This window comes from Catharus ustulatus, chromosome 4 (assembly GCF_009819885.2).
Source record: "Catharus ustulatus isolate bCatUst1 chromosome 4, bCatUst1.pri.v2, whole genome shotgun sequence".
In the NCBI taxonomy this organism is placed as follows: domain Eukaryota; kingdom Metazoa; phylum Chordata; class Aves; order Passeriformes; family Turdidae; genus Catharus; species Catharus ustulatus.
Genome location: NC_046224.1, coordinates 62,530,426 through 62,551,666, shown reverse-complemented (window position 1 = coordinate 62,551,666; position 21,241 = coordinate 62,530,426). Strand labels below are relative to the sequence as shown.

Genomic DNA, 21,241 nt, shown 5'->3' with positions numbered 1-21,241 from the left:
AAGTTCAGTGCAAGGTCAGGGGGAGGGCTATTGGTTTTGATAATGGGAAAAATTTAGAAGAGGGAAGGTGATTACCATAACATGTGTACAAATGTACATAGATAAACAGACACACATATGTAAATGTATACAAAATAGAGGGTGTTCTGATGCTAGGAGAGGTTGAGGAAGAGTGGCTGAAGAAACTGTAATTGGATAGCCCACGAGGAGGGAACTGAGGTAGAAGGAAGCACAGGAACCTGCTGCCAGGAGAATACTGCATTAAAACAGAGATGGCCGTAAGTTCCCCTCCTGAAAACATATCCTATTTGCAGGATCATGGAGAAGTGTGTGACATTTGGACACCAGTCCACCTTTTTGTGATCTCAAATTGAACACCCAGCTGCAGGCAGGGGCTCAGTGTGAGATTCACTGCCTGTGGGATTGCTGATGCTCAGAGTTACTAAGCACTGGGTTTCCTAATGCTGATCATACACAGAAATTCCCAAATCTTTACCTGGGCCAGGCTGGGGTGGTGCCCTGTGGGATCGAGAGCTGAGTGATCTCCTCCATGGCCAGAGCAGAGCTGTGCACTGGTGAGCAGACCCAGCTTACACAGGGTGTGTGACTGGAGGAGGTGAGGGGAGGGAAAGCTCCTGCTTCATCAACAAATCCAGCAGTAGAGTTTATGAATCCAAAATACACCCCTCTGGAGCCAGGGGAGGGGATTAGGATTCTGGTCATGTTAGGGCTTGATTTGTTCAGGTTGTGGAAGCTCAGGGATAATCAGGGGGACAGGAGTGTGGGTTACAAGCTGATCTGTAACTAGTTGGACGTGGTCCCTGTTCACATCTGCCACAAAGTGGCTGCCTTGGCTGCACTTGCATATTCACTTGATAATAGAAATAGATTCACAAAGCAGCGTTAAACTAACACCAAGGCCACTTTGGGAGGAGTAGAAGAGGAAGATGCTTTGCCTGTGATCTTGCTAGGCAGCTGCAAAAAATCAGGATGTGAAAACTAAAAGGTGTATGTGCTTTACACTCACCTATACAGTGTAATGATCAAAAATGCCTACACGATTGTTTGATTAGCTTAAATCTTACCTGGGCCCTTAAATCTTCACTACAGATTGCTGTCTGTGATGGAAATCTGGAAGGACTAGATGGGAAGAGTATAGCTTTCACAGGAAAAGATGCCACGCCAGTATCTAGCAAAGCTCTGATGCTGTAGCATAGAAGGTCTTTAGTGGGTCTGGTTTCCAGGCTGAATCCTTAGATTAAGCCTGAGTTTAGATGCAGGTAGGTATTCCATAGTGCAGGCATCCAAGGGTAACTCTAGACTATGAAATGTCATCCAGCTGCAACATTTGAGTCACTCTCCTTTCTGAGGTGCTCCGAGATCACTGTCTGGTTTTACAGGTGAGGGCTGCCCGGCTGCTAGTGAAGTTGAGAAGGTGAAGTGTGTCCCTTTCCATTCTGTTGCTGGATTTAGAGGAGAAGGGGTGTTCTGAGTATGCTACCAGCTCTTCAGGACAGAAACAGAGCACAGTATTTAAAACAGTGAGGATTCAGTCCTGATGGTTGGTATGGCTCATGCATGGTTCAAGTAACTCTTCTCATTGTTTGTTGTCTTTTTCTGTGACTTGCTTTGCACATGAAGATATTTCAGGCTTGAGTCTGGATACAATAGAGCTGGTGTATCTTAGAGTGCTTTGAGAATGATGCACTTTTCCCTCCTTTCTTTACCCTTCCCCACAAGACTCTAGAATATCCTGAGTTGGAAGGCACCCACAAGGATCACTGATGTCCAAGTCCTAGGCAAGGTGTTTCCTCCTGGAAAGGCACGTGCCAGGTACAGGCAAGCAGAATCTCAGGATGGGCAAGGGGGATAGCACTGGCAAGGCTGCAGTGCAACACACAGCCCTGTCATGACTCTATGCTGTGCCAAACCCTGGGGCAGAGAGAGGATGCTGTGGGGAGACAGGCAAAGGGAAGTTGGGCTATCCCACTATTTTTACAGCAAATTATGGGTTGTGGCATGTTTTCTTAAATGTGCAAGTGATTGAGGGAGATGGGTTTACCCCTCAAGTCACCCAGTAATTTCTTAATAACAACTGGTGATGTGTATAGGGAATACATGACTGCACTGTCACTCTCTTCTCATCCTTGGGCACAGCTGGGAAGAGGGAATTTTCTGTCAGAGCATGTGGGGAAGGTGAAAGGGAGGCTGTAAGGTTTTTCTGTAGGCAGAGGGTGAACACTGCTTGTTTCGGTGCCATCTGGGAAAGCAGTCATCCTCTCACATTACTCCTACAGTTCACCTTGTCTTCCTGCCCCTGCACAGTAAGTAAACTGAGCTGTTTTATTTCAGAGAGGGGCAGAGAGAGGAAGATGAGCAATTTGGAGGTACGGTGGAGCAATGAAATGTGCCTTATCCTGGAAGAGCAAGGCCAGGCACGCTAGTTATGTCATTGTAGTGTGTGCTCTGTCACAAGGGAGGGTCAGGACGGTGAAAAGCAGCTAAAAATTGTGTCTGTGTGTCTGGAAGAATCATGACGGCTGAATTGCCCAGTGAGTGTTATCAGATGCACCACAGACATTTCTTCCTTTGTTTCCTACCAGTGTCATTTTTGCCTATCCAGTTGCTGAATGTGTGATAACAGTAATATCACACATGAAAATAGTCATCTGAGTGTAAAAGGGGGAAGGTGGATTGATTCTGACTCTGATAGTAATAGCAAAATGACTTTAGAAGAGACCAGAACAAGAAAAGGCGAGATGTGCTGCATTGTGTATGCAGGAAAAACTGGCGTGATCAGAAATCTCATGTTCAGTGAGGCAGTATGGAAGCAAATCTGCCCTGAAATATGTTATAATTGTGTTTTACTAGAATGTTGCCTTTGAAAGCTTAATTTAAAAAGTGGCATTGTAAAAGGTTTTGTTGTGATTGCTAACAAGAGTGAACAAAGTGCTCTGTAAGGCAAAGAAAGGTATTAACTGATGTGGGAGACAAATACGGAAGTGTGCAAAGCATGTGCAAAAATACCAGCTTGGTTTTAAACTATGGTTTGGTAGAGAAATACAGTTTTGTGTTTCGTGGGAGCAAGAAATAACTGTGCTGTATGTCCCAGGTGCATAAAATTGATGGAATTGGAAAAGGGATCTCCCCTGAATGTGGGCACAGTGAGAAATAGACAGCTGTGAATATCTGATGTGTGTGAGGTTATGGGAGTGGGGCTTTCACTGACTGAGCAGTGAGACTCCTCCAGTACAAGTGTGATATCAGAATGAGTCAAAACAACTAGTTATGTACACTACATTGTGTGAAAAATCTCTATCATTTGTAGTAAACAACGTTACAGCGCAAAAGGAAAATATTTAGCAATGTGTTTTGTTATCTGGAAGAACTTGGAGGCAAAAAGACACGGAAGGAAAGAACAGAGTGAGCAGCTGATATATATTTTTGTTGGGGAAGGGATTGCTTAAATAAGACTTTGCTTATGGTTGCAATCAGATATGGGGTTTATAACAGGCCTTTGCATATTCAGTACACTGAGCAGCCACTCCCTGCCTAATCCTCAGAGCATGGCTGTGAGGTAGGAGGGGGTTACTATTACCCCAGCTGCACAGATGACCCTCAGACAGGCAGAAACTGCTGCAAACAGCTAGAATTAGGAGCTGGAAATTCTGCTGGATGGGACTATTCTTGGTTGCCCTAAAACTATGCCAAAACCAGATACAATCTATGTCTTCTGTAGAGACTTCTTTTAGCGAATGATTGCAGTGGGGCACTGAAGGAAGGAGAGCTCTCGGTATCCTGATGTGAGTTCCCCCTCCAGCCTGGATTATGTTACTGGTGATAACAGTTATCCTTTGTGGGCCCCACTGGCTTGAAATGTCTAGTGGCTGCACCCATGTTGAGCTGCTCATGAGCCATGAGGAGATGCAAGACTTAAAACAGCAGGGTGCATCTTTGCTGCCTTCTGTTAGGGCAAGTGCATGAATAGCCAAAGGTTTGGAATGCTGGGGTATTCCCCGTGTTTGCATCAAAAGCAGCAATGCTGCATGTCCTGCTGTGGGGATAGCTGTAATTGCACCTTTGCTGGCACAAATGGAAGAGGTGAGCTGCTGGCTTCAGTAATAGGCAGCAAAGATCTGTGCTGAAAGCTGGGTTCCTCAGGTGCATCAGTCTGACAGAGACCAGATTTTCCATACTGGAGGTGTTTGGGAAGAGGACTCCAAGAAGGAGAGCTCTGGCTCTTCCCTCATTCTTGAGCATGATTCCACTGACAATCCCCACCCTTCCCCCTTCAGGCTCTCTTTTACCCTTGGCTTTCCCAAACTACAGTGGTCACACCGCATCAAACCCTCTGCTGTTACATCCAGTGATTTTTTTCAAGCACAGCAAAGCATTTTGCACCGTCCCAAGTCCAAAGAACTGAAGTGACTGGAGGAGCTCTGCTGCATCTCGTTGACCTTGGCAGAGCTGGGACGTTTACGTGTTTATTTATGCCCCGCTGATCAAAGCGTGTTGCAGGTAATGGGAAGGCGAAGGAGCCGAGTCTCTGATTTCATTTGCCTGGTGCCTATGGCTTCCCAAGGGAAGTCTCTCATGGATGGGAAGGTATGCACCAGTCCAATTAGAATATGCCATGCACGCCTGCGTAGGCCAGGGGACGCGAGGACTTTGCATTCCTCAGCCAGAGCTGTCGGTTTGTGACCGTATCATAAAAAAGGAGAAGGGGATTTTACCGGCTCGATTTCCCCCTGTTACTCACAGGCCGCTGTTAAGTTGCCTCATCCTCCAGTTTCTTGGGGTGAATTTGAGGCACACAGACTTTATTTTACTCCTCAGCATTGCCATCTGATAATGTGGGACCTGGGAGGGGAAAGAGAGAGGTGGTGTTACATGCCACAGGGCTGAGGAAAAGGAAGCCGTAGGCCAGTCAAGAAGAGTCAGAGTTGATGTCTTCAAAGGCTCCCAAAGGGAATTTTAGGATCCTGATTGCTCACTGAAGAGTCATGAAGCCATCAAGGAGTGCTGTTTTAGAAAATCTGGAAGGGTGGTGGTGGGAAGCAGACTCCCGCCCTCTCATTCATATGCAGAAAAATTAAAATTGAGGGAGGAAGGATTAAAATATCTCTAGTTGTTCCTTATGCATTGAAACTTGTTTAATTATTAAAATGGGGAAAATATTTTAATTAATGCATCAAAGAAATGTTAGTGATATTTCTGAGCTGGTATAAAATGAATGCTTTAAATTAATCCACACTTGGAGGTGTACTGGACATGAAAGTATGTGCATGCAATTTTTGCCCATTGACAAAGCAGGGGAAATAATACTAAAATAGAGAATATCAGTATTGTTCATCTGTGTGTGCTGTTTCTTAATTTTTTAAGGGTTGTACCTGTAGGGCTCTACCTTTTTTTCTTTTTTAATTTTTATAATATGCTGTGTTAATGACAGTATTAGGAACTAGTGCTAAATCTTAACTACAACATCTATGGGCTGTAATTACTACTATAAACCTTGAAAGAAGGTAGTATTAGTACCTTATTAGTATTACTAATTGGTGAAGCTGGTTATATAAAGCATTTTCGAAGACTAATGTGTATCAGTTACACCATTTAAACCTCTGATTTATACAACTTTTCACAGCTTGATCTGAAAGACAATGTCACAAGAATGTCTTCCCCTTCCCTTCTGTTTACAGTGCTTCCCTGCTAGAATTGCAGATGGTTTGAGGAGGTTTCCAGGGCTTTTCCTAGCATGCCCTAGGTGTTATTTGTTTTCAGAGTTGGTCACAGGGGCTGTCTCCTAATTCACCTCTCTTCCATGCAACATCCCCTCAGAGCCAGCCCTTTCCACCGGAATGGCACAGTCGGCGGCAACACCGAGAGAGGGAAACATGAAACCATAAAAACAATAGCTCATTTGGAAATGGTTGTAAATCCAGTTAGGATATCCTGCTTCCCCTGGTGCCCGCTTCTCACCTGGGAGGGCAGCAGACGTGTTCCTAGCAGAGGGCCGGGACTGAGGGTGTAAAAGCTCTCTGCTGTGCTGCTGGTGTGTGTGGGCTGCTGAGGGAGCGTCTGGCTCTGTGTGCCGAGTGCTTGGCAGTCACACACGAGAGACGCCTACACTCGAGTGCCAGGGACTGGCCTGTGCCACTGGGTGTGGCTTCACCAGAGCCTAGGGCTAAGTCCAGGTTTTCCTGCTTTGCTGCCCAGCCCCGTGTTCTTGTCCTCTTGTGCAGCTTGTACAGCCTCTCTGGGGTCGCAGCACATGGAGAACATGGACCTGCTGGAGCCAGTCTGGAGGAGGCCACCAAGATGCTTTGAGGGATGGAGAACTGCTATGAGGACATGCTGAGGGAATTGGGATTGGTCAGCGTGGAGAGGAGAAGGCTTTGGGTCGACCTCATTGTGGCCTTCCAGTGCCTGAAGGGAGCCACAGGAAAGATGGAGAGAGACTCTTGACAAGGGCCTGGAGTGACAGGACAAGGGGTATGGGGGTGGCTTCAAACTGGCAGTAGGTTTAGATTGGATATTAGGAAAAAAATGTTCCCTGTGAGGGTGGTGGTGCCCTGGCACAGGTTTCCCAGAGAAACTGTGGCTGCCCCATCCCTGGAAGTGTTCCAGGCTGACTTGGATGGGGCTCTGAGCAACCTGGGATAGTGGAAGGTGTCCCTGCCCATGGCAGGGGGTGGGAATGAGATGGGCTTTAAAGACCCTTCCAACCAAAACCATTCTCTGACTCCATATACAACTACTGCAGGAAGCTGTCAGATTTACCTTGACTTAATCTTATCTTTTCTCCTGTGTCATACTTTTATGGCTGCTCGCATTCCTCTCTGCTCCTGGGTTGTTGTTTTTTTTTTTTGGCTCAGCAACTCCCTGGGATGGCTCATACGTAGTCATGTGTGCACTGGCACAGGGGAGATGTTGGCAGCAACCTGGATGCATAGCAAATTGGTCTGCTCTGGATTTCAGGTATTCTGGATTTTCAGGGTTCCATGTCAGGTCTTAATCGAGATTTATTAAGATCCAATTCCATGTGGATGGTTTGTACAGTCAGCAGCAGAAGGAATTGAAGAAAATCTCTTTTTTTTTCTTTTTTCTTTTTTTTAATGAATGGAATATAAACAAATGAACTTTGCAGGATATCTGCAAATTGGCCCTGTCAAAATGGGTTATTCATTTTTGTTAACCCAGTTATATGAGAGTGTTTCACTGCCCTTTTTTTAGTTTCTGCTAGCTCACGTAACTCACTGTATCAGGCCTGAATATTCTGCACTATCATCAGTCCCAACCTTTGAAAAACATGGATCAGGCAGAGAGGGAATGGGGAATTGCCCTTCCTCTCCTTAGTTACAAATTAAGGTTTAAGATTAAGAAATTAAGATAAACCCAGACAGCGAGATCTGATTTTTGAGTCATACTTAGTTCTTCTGGCCTTTTCCACACGCATTAAAGACATGCATTTTTTCTTAATTGTAAGCCAAAATGCTCACATAACCACATGATTCTAGGAAGTGGGACTGTATGAGAAACAGATAATATTGTGATGTGCACAATAAACCTGTGCCAGTTGGCCATACAAGACTTAGGCCGTGAGTAACAACAAGCTTTCCGTGTGTTCGCATTAGTACCTTCCTATTCAGCACCCACACAATTCCTGTGGCTTTGGGTGTGTGAAGCTATTTTTCCACAAGGGAGAGGGAAGGGGTCCCTGCTGGTGCTTTCCCACATTTACATTTCTTATAACATTTTATTTTATATCTAATACTTTTTGATTCCAGTAGTACACTTGTCTCATGGTAGCCTTTTCGATCTAAGGACACCAATTTAATTCCCAAGAAAAAAATGGTTTGTTCCCCAAGAAGCTGGGTTAGGGGAGGGTATACCAAAACCTGGTTTTCCCACATAAATCCCTGCATCCCTTTTGGATGGTTGTTGTTTTTTCCCTTTCTTTAGCTGCATATTCTACACAAAGCTCCATCACTATTATAGTACTTCCAAGTGTGATACAAATCTCATCACTTTTTAAAATAATCTCATTGCTGGAGTCATAAGGTAATTAAAACTGATATGGGGAGCTAAGGCTGAAAACATGCATTCTGAGGGCACTACACAAGGATAAATGTGTGATTTTTGTTATTGTGGTTGCTATCTCATGGGATTCTAAATCCAACAATTTTTTACTGTTCTCTCCAATTGATGATACAGTATTCAAGCTGAGTATGACAGAAATTTCTGCTGTTATGGCTGATGACATTGTGCTGTCACTTCCATGGAATGATATACAGGTGCAGTTTTATGGGTGTTTTAGCTTTTTTTTTTTTAGTTGCATAGGATGTGCTTCATCTATTGAAACAAAAGCGGGATTTTGCCAGTATATTTATGGCTGGGTATGTATATCAGTAGCTCATCACTTATCCCACACTGCTAAGATGTTCCAGCTTTATCTTCTGTGGGGCTCTGACAGCTACCAGAAATCTGACAATTTTCCAGATGGAACTTGTGAAAGAGGTTGTATTCCATGTTTGCATCAGTCAAGATAACTTTGGAGGCCCTCTCTCCAGGGCAGGACAGCTTGTCCCAGTTCAGTTTGCTGAATATTGTTCATCCTTATCTGCCTGTAGCTTAACTGTGCTCAAGATGGGTACAGGTAACGTGACAGCAGCTGTGCTCAGAAATGGTTCCACTGTGCAGGCTGGGCAAGGCCAAGCTTTCAAGTGTGTTTCCAGGTCCTTTGATGTCTTAAGGGCATTTGCATCTGTCAGAATGGTTTGGTGCAAGCATGAGTGTTCTTTAATCTGAGACTCAAAAAACAGCAGTGTGGTTCTGGCTCATGCGTCCAAAGCGTAGTGAGAGACTTAGATTTCTGCTGCTAACTGGAGAATCTGCCCCATGAAGGTCCTGAATAATCCTGCTCAGAGAGGAACTGGGAACTCCTCAAGTTCATGGCAGACAGGCCATCTAGGAATGTGTGCAGCATGCTGCTCACAACCACCTCTGCATAAAATGTCATAGGAAAAGTGATTTGGGAAGGTCTTACCTCCTTTTGTGCTCCAGATGTTTCTGTCAGTTGTGTTTCCGTCCCCAGAGTTTGTAGAGAGACTTGCACAGAGCAATTTGCAATGACTCAATACATTACTTCCACTGTGAGAATTCTGCTCTTCAGCAAGGAGTGTCAATTTTCTTTCTACTGAGCTCTAGCAGTGGGAATCACACACTATTCTTGTTTATTCTCATGTGAGAGGACTGCAGAATATCAAGGCTCACCCATTACTTTTATGATTACAAACTTAACCTCTGCTTATAGTGAACTGGGTTTTTTGCTTTACAGGTGATCCCATTTTATCTTAAGAATGAATCACTTTTATTGCATCTCTGGGAAGTGCAATGTACAATCCAAACCGTGTTCTTCACTCGCTGTTTGCCAAATGTTCAGTAGCAATTTCCAAGATAAAATTGTGTTCAACCCAAAATTAAGTTTCTCTGACACTTTTTCTTTTTTTGTTAGCATTAAGTATTATAATCTACTTAAATAAAAAACAATGTAAGAAAAGTATGGAAAATTATCCCTTTTGTTTTTCCCTTCAGTTAGTGAGTCATTAGATAATTAATAGGCTCAGTGTATCTTGAGTGTGCCTACGACAAGAGAAAGCTGCAACTGGGTGTGTTAAAAACGCGGGCAAACTCTCTGCACCGGTGTGACTGGGAGGTCTTACCTGTGTTTCTCAAGCTTCAGTAGCAGCTCAGATGCATTTTCCAGCAGGTCAGGTGCTATTGGCAGCTTTGCTTTGTTCTCCTCTGCCTAAGTCACCTGAAGCAGCTCCTGGTTCCCAGAACATTACCACCACTGTGTAGCACAGCAGTAGACTCTACATTATTTTGCTTTTTTAGATCATCTTTTTTTCTCTCTAAGTCTTTTCCTTCAGCAAGTCCCTTCTGCTCTCCACGCCCTCAAAGCTGACTCCATGTTACATTATTTCCCTTCTTCCTTCTTATCTCTAGCACCCTGTGTTATCTCTTCCTGAACTCAAGAGTTTTGACCCCCCTCCTTCACCTCCCTTGATGGGTTGTACAGTGATAGAGCAGCCCAGGGTGGTGTGTAGAGATTGGTGACTGTTTCTTTGCAGGGGAATATGTGCAGTGGGAATCTCTCACATGGAGGGACATGCAGCAGAGGAAGCCAGCCTAAGCATGGCAGGACTAGCTGAAGAAATATAAAAATTGAGGCTTGTGGCAGGGCAGGCTTTGTGTTTGGTTTCCTGCATATCTCACCAAACTGAAGTCCAGTGTGTGGCTTCCTGGGAGAGATGGTGCTGTCCTGTGCACTCAGCTCAGACTGGCTCTGAGCTGTTTCAAATCATAGAATGTTAAGGGGTTGGAAGTCACCTTAAAGATCACCTAGTGTCAAACTCATCTGTTATGGGCAGGGACACTTTCCACTTGATCAGGTTTCTCAGAGCCTCATCCAACCTGGCTTTGGACACTGCCAGTGATGGGGCAGCCACAGTCTTTCTGAGCAGAATTTCTTCCTAATATCTAACCTAAATTTCCCCTCTTTCAGCTCCTTTCAAAGTGTACCTGAACTGTGGGACCAAGATGATTAAACCAAGGTGAGATAACAGGAACAGGCTTAGGGCAGCCTTGTTGTTTTTTTGGGTGAGTGTTAGAGCCAAACATGAAACTCTTTTCCTGTCTGACCTGCAGCCCTTAAAGTCAGCTTTGCCATTTCTACACGAGGCTGTGGGCTGCACCAGTAAGGATAAGCCCAAACTAGGGACTACTTGGTAAACCCATTGTTTTAATTAGAAAAAAGGATGTCTTCACCCATGCCACTCAAACATGTTCGGCTTTCTCCTCTCACTGCCAGAAGCTCAGAGCTGCAGCTGGGCCGGAGCAGCCCCATCCCCACCTTGCAGGGCAGGACTTTTCTGTGCTGGGAGTGTGCTTGCAGCAGCCTGGGCATGTGGGCTGCCCCATGGCCCGGGGCAGGGGAGCAGGATGGGGAGTGAGGGTGTCCGGGCGGTACCCGGCACCACGCGGGCAGGGCCAAGGTGGCAGGCAGAAAGCTCTGTCTCTCTCTGCTTTTGGAGGAGGAGGATCTCAGGGCTCCACTTGTGTGTAGCCTTGCTTCCTGGCTAGCTGAAGGGCTTGTCTGTGCTTGATAGCACTTGTTATTGCTCCTTTCTTGTTTGTTGGAGGAGGGGAGAGGGAAGGTGAGGTACTTTCTATTTAAAACCAGAAGTGTTTGTCATCTCTGTCCAGGTGAATTATTCCGCAGTGGAAGGAAGTACGACATTCACATCACCTTTTGTAATCTGGGAAAGTAGTGGATGGATTGTGCCCCCATGCTTTCACTGCTGTCCTTTTCTGCTCACCAGGCCAGCTCCTTCACTTTCTCCTCTCAGATTTTTTGCCTGTGACTGCAGCAGGACCAAGCATCACCCCTCTGTTTTCATGCTGGCACGTGGCCTCTCACTGTTCCAGCTTGGAGGGGTTCTGTTCACCCAGAATCACCTAAAAACTGGGTGCATAGGAGCTGAAGTTTGGTGTTTACAGGCCCTGTTGGAAGAAGAGCTTGAATGGCTTTATTTCAACAGGGAACATTGGTTTACCTTGTTCCACAGACAGAGCATATGAGGGAGTGATGGCCAGCTCATCATCTGATCCAGTGAGAGATGTGAAAGATCAGTAAGACCCAAAAGAGGAAACAGTGAATTATCTTTGAGAGTTTGCATATCCTCCTAGTGGCAGATGCTATAATGGTCCTGTGTGCTGCTCTGTCATGTTATTGGCCCTGCTGAAAATGCTGATTGGAAGTTTGCATTGGGTAGCTGAGCTCCTGGAGGTCTCCTGGACCCTCCTCTGATGGAGCAGTCCTGAACTGGGAGTTTAACATGGCAGTACTCCACAGACACTCTCTTCTGGTAATTACTGGGCTCTTGTACATAGCTGCTCTGCATGTGAAGACTACAGGTGCTGTCAGTCTTGTTCTATTATTTCCTCTTTCATCTCCATGAAATCCTTATTGCAAGTATGTCTTCTACTATGGTGCACCCAGCCTTTGACCAGGAGGTTAACAGTTTCCTTGGAGAGATGCTTAAGTCTTCCCCTCTTGTCTCTGCAGAAAGTTTGCCTGCTCTGTCTTCTGCCTCACTTCCCAAAGCTCCTCTCTTGCTCTCCATGAGGTGTGCAAAACACCCAGCAGTAATATGATGAGACAAATCTCACTTGGCAGCTTCCAGTGTTGATGTGCCATGCGCCTCCCTCTACCCTGCCTCCCAGTATCATCATGGAACTGCTCCAAATGCAGCTTTAAACTCGTCCTTTCGCCCATCCAAATCCCTTGCAACAGAGCCATGGAAGTGGAAACTGGGATTTTGAGCTTAATAAGAGGAAATTCACTGCTGTGTACATCTGTGAAACAGCACAGTGAGCAAGAGTTCTCCTGTCAAAGTGTGGGCTTGAGTACCTTACTATTCAGCTCTTTATGAGCCATCCTAGCTTTAGTGATAGTAAATCCTCCTTAGCCAGTAGCTTGTGTGTTCCTAAACAGTTTCTCTACTCCTGGGGAGCCTGTGTTTGAAATCTGTGTATATTAGGTGTGAGAAGTAGTACTTTTCTAGGCCTGGAGCTGAGGAGACTCGGGGAAACCAGGAGAGCCAAAAGCAGTGTAGCACAAGAGTGATCTGATGCAGAACCTTTGAAAAGACAGTTTAGCAGCATCCAGGTAGTTTAGCAGCAGCTGACAGCAGCAAGACCTGGTGGAAACCCCGTGGGAACTCCCTGAATGGACATATCCCTTTGAAACAAACTGGTTGTTAAAATTATAGCTATTACAACTACTCACTGCTTGTGAGGGAAAATCCAAATTGCTGAAAAACCGTGGTTTTGGCCTGGTTTTGTAAGAAAGGCTGTCTTTTCACTATAAACAAAAATTTAAGATTACATGAGAAAAAATACACAGGAAGTAGTTAACTGATGAGTTAACTCAATTAGCTAACTCAATTATTTTCCTCGTTTTTTTTAGAATTGGGGTTTTTCAGCCTGGAGAAGGGAAGGCTCCAGGGAGACCTCATTTCAGCCTTAAAAGGGCTGTATAGAAATAGGGAGAGGTACTTTTTACATGGGCAGGTAGTCATATGACATGGGGGGGGATATGTTTTAAACCAGAAGAGGAGAGATTTAGATTTGATACTGGGAATAAATCCTTTAATATGAGGGTGGTAAGGCACTGGTACAGGCTGCCCAGAGAAGCTCTTCTCTGGGAGTGTTGAAGGCCACGTTTTGCTCAGGGGCTCTCAGCAACCTGGGCCAGTGGAAGGTGCCCCTGCCCACGGCAGGGGATTGGAATTGGATGATATTTCATGCCCCTTCCAACCCAAACCATTCTATGATTCTGTGATGACAATACCTGTGATGAAGGTGCATAAAATGCTTCAGTTCTAACTCCAGAGCATGTGTTCCTTGCCTTCAGAGCAGGTGTTTTGTTTCACTTGACGTAAGGGAAAATAGAGGGTAAACCAGCTTCCAGGCCAGGCGTGCCCTGGCCATGGAGCTAACTGGGACATTTAGTTCAGATGTAATTATGCCCTTACTGCTTTTACTTTCTGTGTGGGAAGAAGTTGGTACTTGTAACTATAGAGCCACTCTAGCACAAGGAAATCAGCACAGAAGAAAGGAGAGGGAGCCACATTGGTTTGTCTCTTTCTCAGGTTTTTTCCAGGTAGGGCTTTTGGGTCATGGTAGAAGCCAGAGAGATAAAAGAGGTGAGTAAGATTCTTCCGTCCTTTTCACAGACATATCCCAAATGTGCATTCCCTAGTGCTTTGTCATGTCTGAACTTCAAATGCAGCAGTGGATGGGAAATTCCACTATATCCTTTGGGAAACTGTCCAACAATCCTGAGATAGCTTTTTTTTTCTTTTCATTCCCCCTCCCTAAAAGAGTAGACTAAATGATGACGTAGTTTCTCTTTGTAGTCTATGGATTAGTCCACACACACCAGAGCTACTCCTCTCAACCCATGTGGTTTACAGCCTTCAAATATCTCATTTCTTGTGTCATGTCCTAGTTACCTGTTAATCAATTTCTTATATTCCTATGTCTTGTTAATTAATTTCTGTGATCATTTGCAATGAGGTCCAGACCTACAAAGAGATCTGTAAAGAAAGCCATCAGCTCCAAAGAACAGGCAAAAATCACAGAGAACTTTTAAACTCAGGTAGAAGAGGCCAGGAGTATTTGTCCAGCATGCCCCATGAAAATCAATGGAGATTTTTGAGAACTTTCTTGTTCTCTGGATGCCTTCTGGTACCCCCTTTTGGGTCTGAGATAACCAGCCATGGCCATCACTTTTTATAAGTTGTCCTGTGGCTATTGTAGAGAGCTCAGCACCTCTGCTCTTTGACCAAAGTTACTTTCTGCACTCGCATGTGAAACTAAAAAGACACCAGTGGGGTTGTTTTGGTGTTACTCTTATACTGCAAGCTTCCATGTGATGTTTGTCTATTCTCAGTCTTTGTGTTTGTTTCCCAGCTCTGATCACCCACTGGGTATGTGGTATTGGTTTTGGTTTTTATCAGCTGCAGTAGAAACATTGAATTAGATCCATTGTATCATTGTGAAGTAGTAACAGAAAAATGCATTTTTCTTCAGTAGGATGTGTCACTGATGGAGTCTGAAGAAACCAGTGAGGGAGCTACCACTCCCCCAGGAGCCAGCAGCATCACTGGGGAAGCCTGGGATTCTTCAGCCGTGGAAGAAGAGCATCATGCCACTCACACAGCAGCCAAAATGAGCACCAGCCCATCTAACTCTGCAGAGGGAGCAGAGCTCAGCACGCCCAAGGACTGCCTTACTGCTCCAGGGAAAGCAGCAGAGATGCTGGGCAGACCCTCTAACTCTATGCAAAAAGTACCAGCAGGACTGGAACAAGGCAGAGGAGATACAGAGCCTCAAAAGGGACTCTCAGAACTAGAAGGAGAAATGCTTTTAGAGGAGGGTGGACTGGATTATTCTCTGAAACTTAGGCAATTGGAACTGGTTGGCCTGGAAAGCAGCCAGGACCCTTCCTCTCACAGCAGAGTCCAGGATGAGCCAGCCCCTGGCAGCCCCATCCTGCTGGCTGTGAACCTCAGCACTGAGTTTTCTCAGTGCCAGGCAGAACTGACTTTCTGTGGCTCAGACCCTCAGGCCCAGCAAACGAGATCCCCTTTGGCTGATGCCATTTCCTCTCAGAGAGAGACACCTAAGTGCTTTTTGGTGTGTAAAACTGTTTCAGAAGGGCATTATAAGGCTGAACCCTTTCTGGATAATGTCTCCAAGGATTCTCTGCAGGAGGTCGATGCTGGTGTAGAGCAGGAGCAAAGCACCAAAAAGTTGGCACCAGAACCTGGTGAGCAGCCTACCTCAGAAGGAGCAGTAAATGACACAGCTAAACCTTACACTTCTAAAGATGTTCAGGAAAACTTAAGAGCACCCCAGGGTTTGGAAGAGAATACAGAATCTTCCACTTCACATCAGCTGTCTTTCGCCTTAACACGTGACAGCCACATGAGTTCACTACAAGCAGAAGGAAACACCTCAGCTGGTGAAACAGGGAATACCAGCATGGTCAAAGGCCAGGGAATGGTTTCTAAAGAGAACTCATCTACTTCCAAATGCCTTCATCTAGAAGATGACCACAGAAAAACTGAGGGCAAACCCGGCCCTTCAGCAGAGAGTGCTGTCCAAGGAAAGAGTATTGCTAAAAGGACAGAGGAAGTGAATGTTTCACGGCATAAGGAGTCAGCTTGGGAGGAGGCAGTGTCTGAACTTCAGCAAGAAGAGAAGGAGGAAGAGTGCAAAGAGCAGAATCTGCTGGAAGAAGGCAAACCTTTAGAGATCAAAGATCAGAAAAACAAGGAACAAAATGAGCAGGAACAACTGCAGAGGGAAGAGCTCAGACCAGGGGAAGAGCTCAAACTAGAGGCTCTATCATCAGCTTTTGAGTCAGAGATACCCTCTGTTCCCAGGCATAATGTGGATGTGTGTGTTTTGGAGTATGCGTCCTTGTCTGAGCAAACAAAATCAGCATTTCCTCCTGGGGAACCTGTCTCTGTGGAACAGCATCCTGGTGAGGACGTGCTGCTGAAAGCTCATGTCACAGAAGCGGGTTCTGAATGTCAGCCACCTGCTGTCAGCCCTCTGTCCTCAAATAACCTGAACCCAGGGGGGGAAGCTCCACACCTGTGCCACGTCTCTGACCAGGCAGAAGACCTGGAGGACTCTGGCAGCTTTTCCATCGGTGGTCAGGATATTGGAGAAGCTCACTGGGATGATAAGACACGACTGAACAGGGAGAATGAGCACAGTGATGGCCACAGAAAAGCTGTCCAGAGGTTTGATATAAGAGATGCATCACTCTGTGGAGGGGTGACAGCACCTTTTAGCACAGAGAACCCAGAGGCTCTTGTTCCAGCACACCGTTCCTCTGGTACCAGTAACTTAGAGCCACCTGATCCCAAAGATCTTCATCCCATTACAGGAGAAGCTGAGCTGTGGGACTCCACTCCAGCTTGCCCCTCAGAGCTCACCTCAACATGTGTTCCAGAGCAGGAGGATGCCAGAACAGCCTCTGTGACCCCTGAGCACTGTCCTGGCACCAGCCTGAATGAGCTGCCAGACTCTGCAGGGAAGCCACCCAACCAAGCTGCTCCTGCACGAGGGTGGGACCCAACACCAGCAGAAACTGCTGTTGTAAGGACACCTCCAGGGGAGGCCAAGACTTCCCATGAACTCCTTACTTCTGAGGAGGGTTTTCATGAGGACCTTAGTGGCCCATCTTCTTTCTCTGTAACGTACACGAGCTCCCTTCCTCTACAAGGGAGCTTTCCTGGGGATAGGAGGTTTGTGGCTAGTACTGCAGGGCCTCTGGAAGCATCCCAAACACCAGGAAGGACTTCCACTCCCCTGAGCCACCCAGAGACAATTCAGCAAAACTCTCCCCAAAAAAGTGCCATTAGCCAAGAAAAAGAAACAGGAGAAAATGTGGATCATAAAGCACAAGTGCCTTTATTTGATGAGCATGACTGCAGTTTATACCAAAAAGAGCCTGGATCCAGAATTTCCAGTATCCTGAGCACCCTAACTTGGCCCTCCGAAGATGATACGGTCCTTGCTGTGAACGAGCAAGGACAACCTCTGTCCCCTGTGTCCCACTCAAGCCTACCTCTGGTCTCTGAGCCTGATGCCAAACAGCTTCCTCATCCTCCTTCCCACGTCCAAAGGCCCAGTCAAACTCAGGCCCCTGCACTCCACGCAAATCACCTTGTTCCACCTCCAGCCCCTGAAGGTTACCAGCCACTGGCTCCTGGACCGCGCTCCAGGCCCTCCCTCAGCTGTGGGATGGATGATGGTAAGCTGGGAGCTATTCACCCCACTCCAAGCCATCCTCTCCGGACTGCCACCTCTGCAGCTGATTCCAACTCCCTGGCCTCTGCTTCTGATGGAGAAAGTCTAGCAGAGAGAGATGGCCTTGTTCCAGCGAGTGGAGAGTGGGATCTCGGAGACTCAGGTCCTCATGATACAGAGACTTCTGATGACTCAGGGGTCAGTTTGCTGACCAAAAGTTTTTCAGCTCTTGGAAATGAAATGTTGGTTGGCTGCTCTGACGCCAGCCCTGAAACAGCAGATCACCACATGGATATAGAGAGTGGAAAATCCTCACCTGACCACCCTTCTTGGCCCTCATTGGAAGGCCTGATAGCATCCCCAGACTCCAAGAGCAGAGACTCTGCACAGCTCCTTCCAATGCTTGCATTCACCAATCCAATCCACTTCCTCCAGCTCAGCCCTCCGTCACCCCCAACCACTAAAACAACCTGCCAGGACGAGGAGCTGCGATGGGAGCAGCCTGCAGGCAGCTTCAATGTGGACACAAAGAACATCCAGGCTCCACTGGCAGTCACAGACAAAACAGAAGGTGAGAGGAGGGTCAGGCAAAGGCTGGAAGGAGGAGAACACCAGCCAAAGGGTGAAATGGCCAAACATGCACCCCTGGAAAAATCATCAAGTTGGCCAGACAAAAAAAATATTGGGGTAGCTGTGCAGGAGCCAGCAGCCAATCAAGAAAACACAATTAAAAGCCGAGTAAAATCCAAGGACTGGCACCGTCAAGGCCTGAAGAGGATGTCAGTGCCACCAGACATCTTGCAGCGTAAGTCCTCTCTTCCATTTCCCTTCCTCCTTCCCCCTCCAACTTAGTGTAATTTTCAAGAAGTAGGGTTAAATTAAATAGACAATGTGATGGAGAGGCATGAAAGCTGAGAGCTTACTATGGCTCTTGTGCCTTTCTGGTGATATTCCTTGCTCCAGCCCTATAGCCCCCTCCTATCCTGCCCCAAGCTTCCCTTTCCAGCTGTCCCCTCCTTCCTCTCAGCTGCTCTGTGTATCCTGCTTGTTCTCTTGAGTAGGGATGCACTCTGGGGCTCAGTCTCCCCCATTCCACACTAATACCTGCAACAATAAACTTATTTCAGGGATTCCTGAGGCAGTCAGTAAGAGCCATGCACATACCCTCAGTAGCCATATCTCTGATCAGTTATTAGCTGCCTCCCCTTATTTTGCAACTGGAACTTTAGGTTCCCACTTGACCTTCTAAAAAAGATGATTTTCCTATAAGCACAGGATTTGAGAGTACAGATAAGAATGCAAATTTGTCAAACCCAAGGTCCCAGCTTGCACAGAAGTCAAATCACTGATACCACAAGTGGAAAACATGCATCTTCTGTAATGCAGCTCATTCAGCAGTACTTGCTATCAGGATGTATGTTTGTTCTTTATTATATCTTACGTAGACTTTACATAGTTACTTCTTTTTAGCTCTTACTTTAGTCTATTTTTGAAGCTCTGAAACATACTGGATTTTTGGTACAGAGGAAAAGGAGGGGGATGTGGAAGGGTGTGACAGGCTTGGCAGAACTTGAATCAAGATTTGTTCATAAGTTTGACCTATAATTTCTTGATTCCAAATTTTAAAATATTCAAGGCAATAGTACTGTCTTTCCCCTTACCTTTAAATGCAGCTCAGTCTTTGGGCCCTCTTCCATTTTCTGCTTCCAGTTATTTCAGATTTAGAATTTCTTCATACCTTATTTGATTAAATCCCTCAAAAACCAAAAGGATTTCTCCAATTTTACACTTTGGCTCCACTGATCTCCTGATGCCTGACCCTAATAGCTGAAAGTGTAAGGACAGCACCAAACAGGGCACACAGGCAGTGTCTTTACTTGCATAACCAGAGAGGGAAGCTCTTAGAGTTACTGCCACTGCCTAAAATGTCAGCCTTTTTCTTTGTGTGGAAAGTGAACGTGGCTAACAGATGTAAAGTGTAAGTAATGTCAAGGATTATTAAAACTAGAATGTTTCTGACCCAGAAATAAATGTCACAAGGGCACCTGTACTCCAACTCAAGACTGCCACTTAGGTGGGGTATAGGTAAGTGATATCTGTGTATCACTTGGACTGTAGATTAAGTCTAAAAGTGGATTGATGTTTTACTTTCCAATTGTCTTCTATGCAGAGGTTTCTTCTGTTCCTTCAGAGGAAGAAGCTCACAAAGCACACAGGGAGCCACCAGTCAGCTCAGAAACAGTTATAATGCGGTGAGTCTCTCAATAACCCTTAGAATTTGCCCAAATCCCTCTGCAGCACAGGCACCTCCATTGTTTCTGAGTTACCAAAGATGATGATAAGGAGTGGAAAACTTTAATTAAATGCCCTAGACCTCTGTTTCAGTCTGTGCTCTCTTGAAGAGGACCCTACTGCAACAGAGGTATTTCTGTGCCTTCAGGACAGCCTTTCCATTAAGCCAGACTTTTCCCTTTGTGTCAAATAAAGCTTATGGAGCTTGAGCTTGTTGGAAAAGGAGAGGTCCCTGTTGTAACAGAGTAGATTTTAAGGTGTGGATAAGCCATCTCTGGTGCTGTGCCCTTTGTTCACTCTGTGTTTTGAAATCCTTTTCCCCTGGCAGAGAGAAGAAACCTGCAGACACAACAGAGAATTTCAAGCGCCGGCACTCCAAACTGATCAACTCCTGTAAGTACCTCCTGCCTGGGGTGCTGTGGCAGTCCTCTCTCCACCAGCATCTCTCACCCTTGCAGTGAGCACAAAGGAGAGGGACTCCTGCCACGTGGTGGTTGTGAGGATGTAGTGTTAGAAAGCAGGGAAAGCAGCTGGAACCCTGCCATAGACTTGGGCAGCTAGGGAGCTTTGCCTGAATTTGGCTGTCCCAATGCGGGGCAGAGTTTTCTCCAGCCTGAAGCAGAGGGTGAGTTGCTAATACAGGAAAGATAAATGTATGTGTCTTTCTTCACAGCAAGATTGCTGTATCAGGAGTACAGTGATGTGGCTCTGAATAAGGCCATCCAAAGCCAGAAGAGAGTGGATTATCCAGAGGATATAGAGTCAAGTTTCCCAAGTTCCCCGAGGCTACGGAGGAAAGTGCTGTCTCCCCAGGACTCATATTTGCAACGTCTGTCAGTCTCATCTAATGCATCCCTCTGGCAGGACATCCCCATGGTGCGGGGCAGCAGAATACTGCTCAACATGTCCCGTGAGGAGCAGAGGCTGCAGGAGGTAAGGGGCAGATGTGGCATGGTAAATGGAGGGTCTGTAATCAAGAAAGAGTCTCTGGAAGAGGGGTTAAAGCAGAGAACAAAAGCTGTGATGTGGGAATGCCGGTGGTTGATGCAGAGGTCACTTTTACCCCTGGAAGCAGCATAGGGTGTGAAGTAGAGCAGTGCTGAAGTGCTGAATTTTAGAGAAAAGCAGCACTGAAGGATGGACTCTGCACCTTATCAGTAACTCCAAAAAAACATGAGGAAAAGTGGGAACAAGAGAAGGCGTTTTGAGGAGTATACTCAATGCAAAAGGGTGTATAAAAGTAGACTTGCAGCATTCTCCCACACACCAGCTTGTGAGAGATGCTAACAAAAAAGTGCATTTTCTGTGGTAGAATAAGAGTTTAGCAGACTGACCCATGTGAGCTGCAGGGCTGAGAGGAGGCAGGGAGATGTATGGATTCAGCATAATGGTACAGAGAAAGTAGGTGAGGAAAAGGAGAAGATCTGAGAAGTGGACAGGAGGACCCAGAGAAAGAGGTGAAAACAACAGCATGGAAACTGTGGTGATGGAGAAAAATGTGTGTGGTACCGATGCTGGACTTTATTTGAGCTTGTAAAATGGGGAACTTGTGAAA

The 21,241-nt window shown here is 46.0% G+C and overlaps 1 protein-coding gene across 8 annotated transcripts in view; it reads left to right on the top strand.

Moving 5' to 3' along the window:
• ARHGEF5 (Rho guanine nucleotide exchange factor 5) overlaps window positions 1–21,241 on the top strand; it is a 33,321-nt gene that overhangs the window by 4,054 nt on the left and 8,026 nt on the right. For 3 of the 8 annotated variants that reach the window (XM_033058929.2, XM_033058927.2, XM_033058925.2), the window contains exons 2-5: window positions 14,659–18,199; window positions 19,565–19,646; window positions 20,015–20,079; window positions 20,360–20,619. In XM_033058929.2, coding sequence (XP_032914820.1) covers window positions 14,674–18,199; window positions 19,565–19,646; window positions 20,015–20,079; window positions 20,360–20,619 — 3,933 coding nt within the window. In that variant the 5' untranslated portion in view covers window positions 14,659–14,673. Of the gene's footprint in view, window positions 1–1,740; window positions 1,834–10,564; window positions 10,614–14,658; window positions 18,200–19,564; window positions 19,647–20,014; window positions 20,080–20,359; window positions 20,620–21,241 lie in introns of those variants that run through there. The other 5 variants (XM_042779232.1, XM_033058930.2, XM_033058928.2 and 2 more) reach the window with 4 other exon arrangements.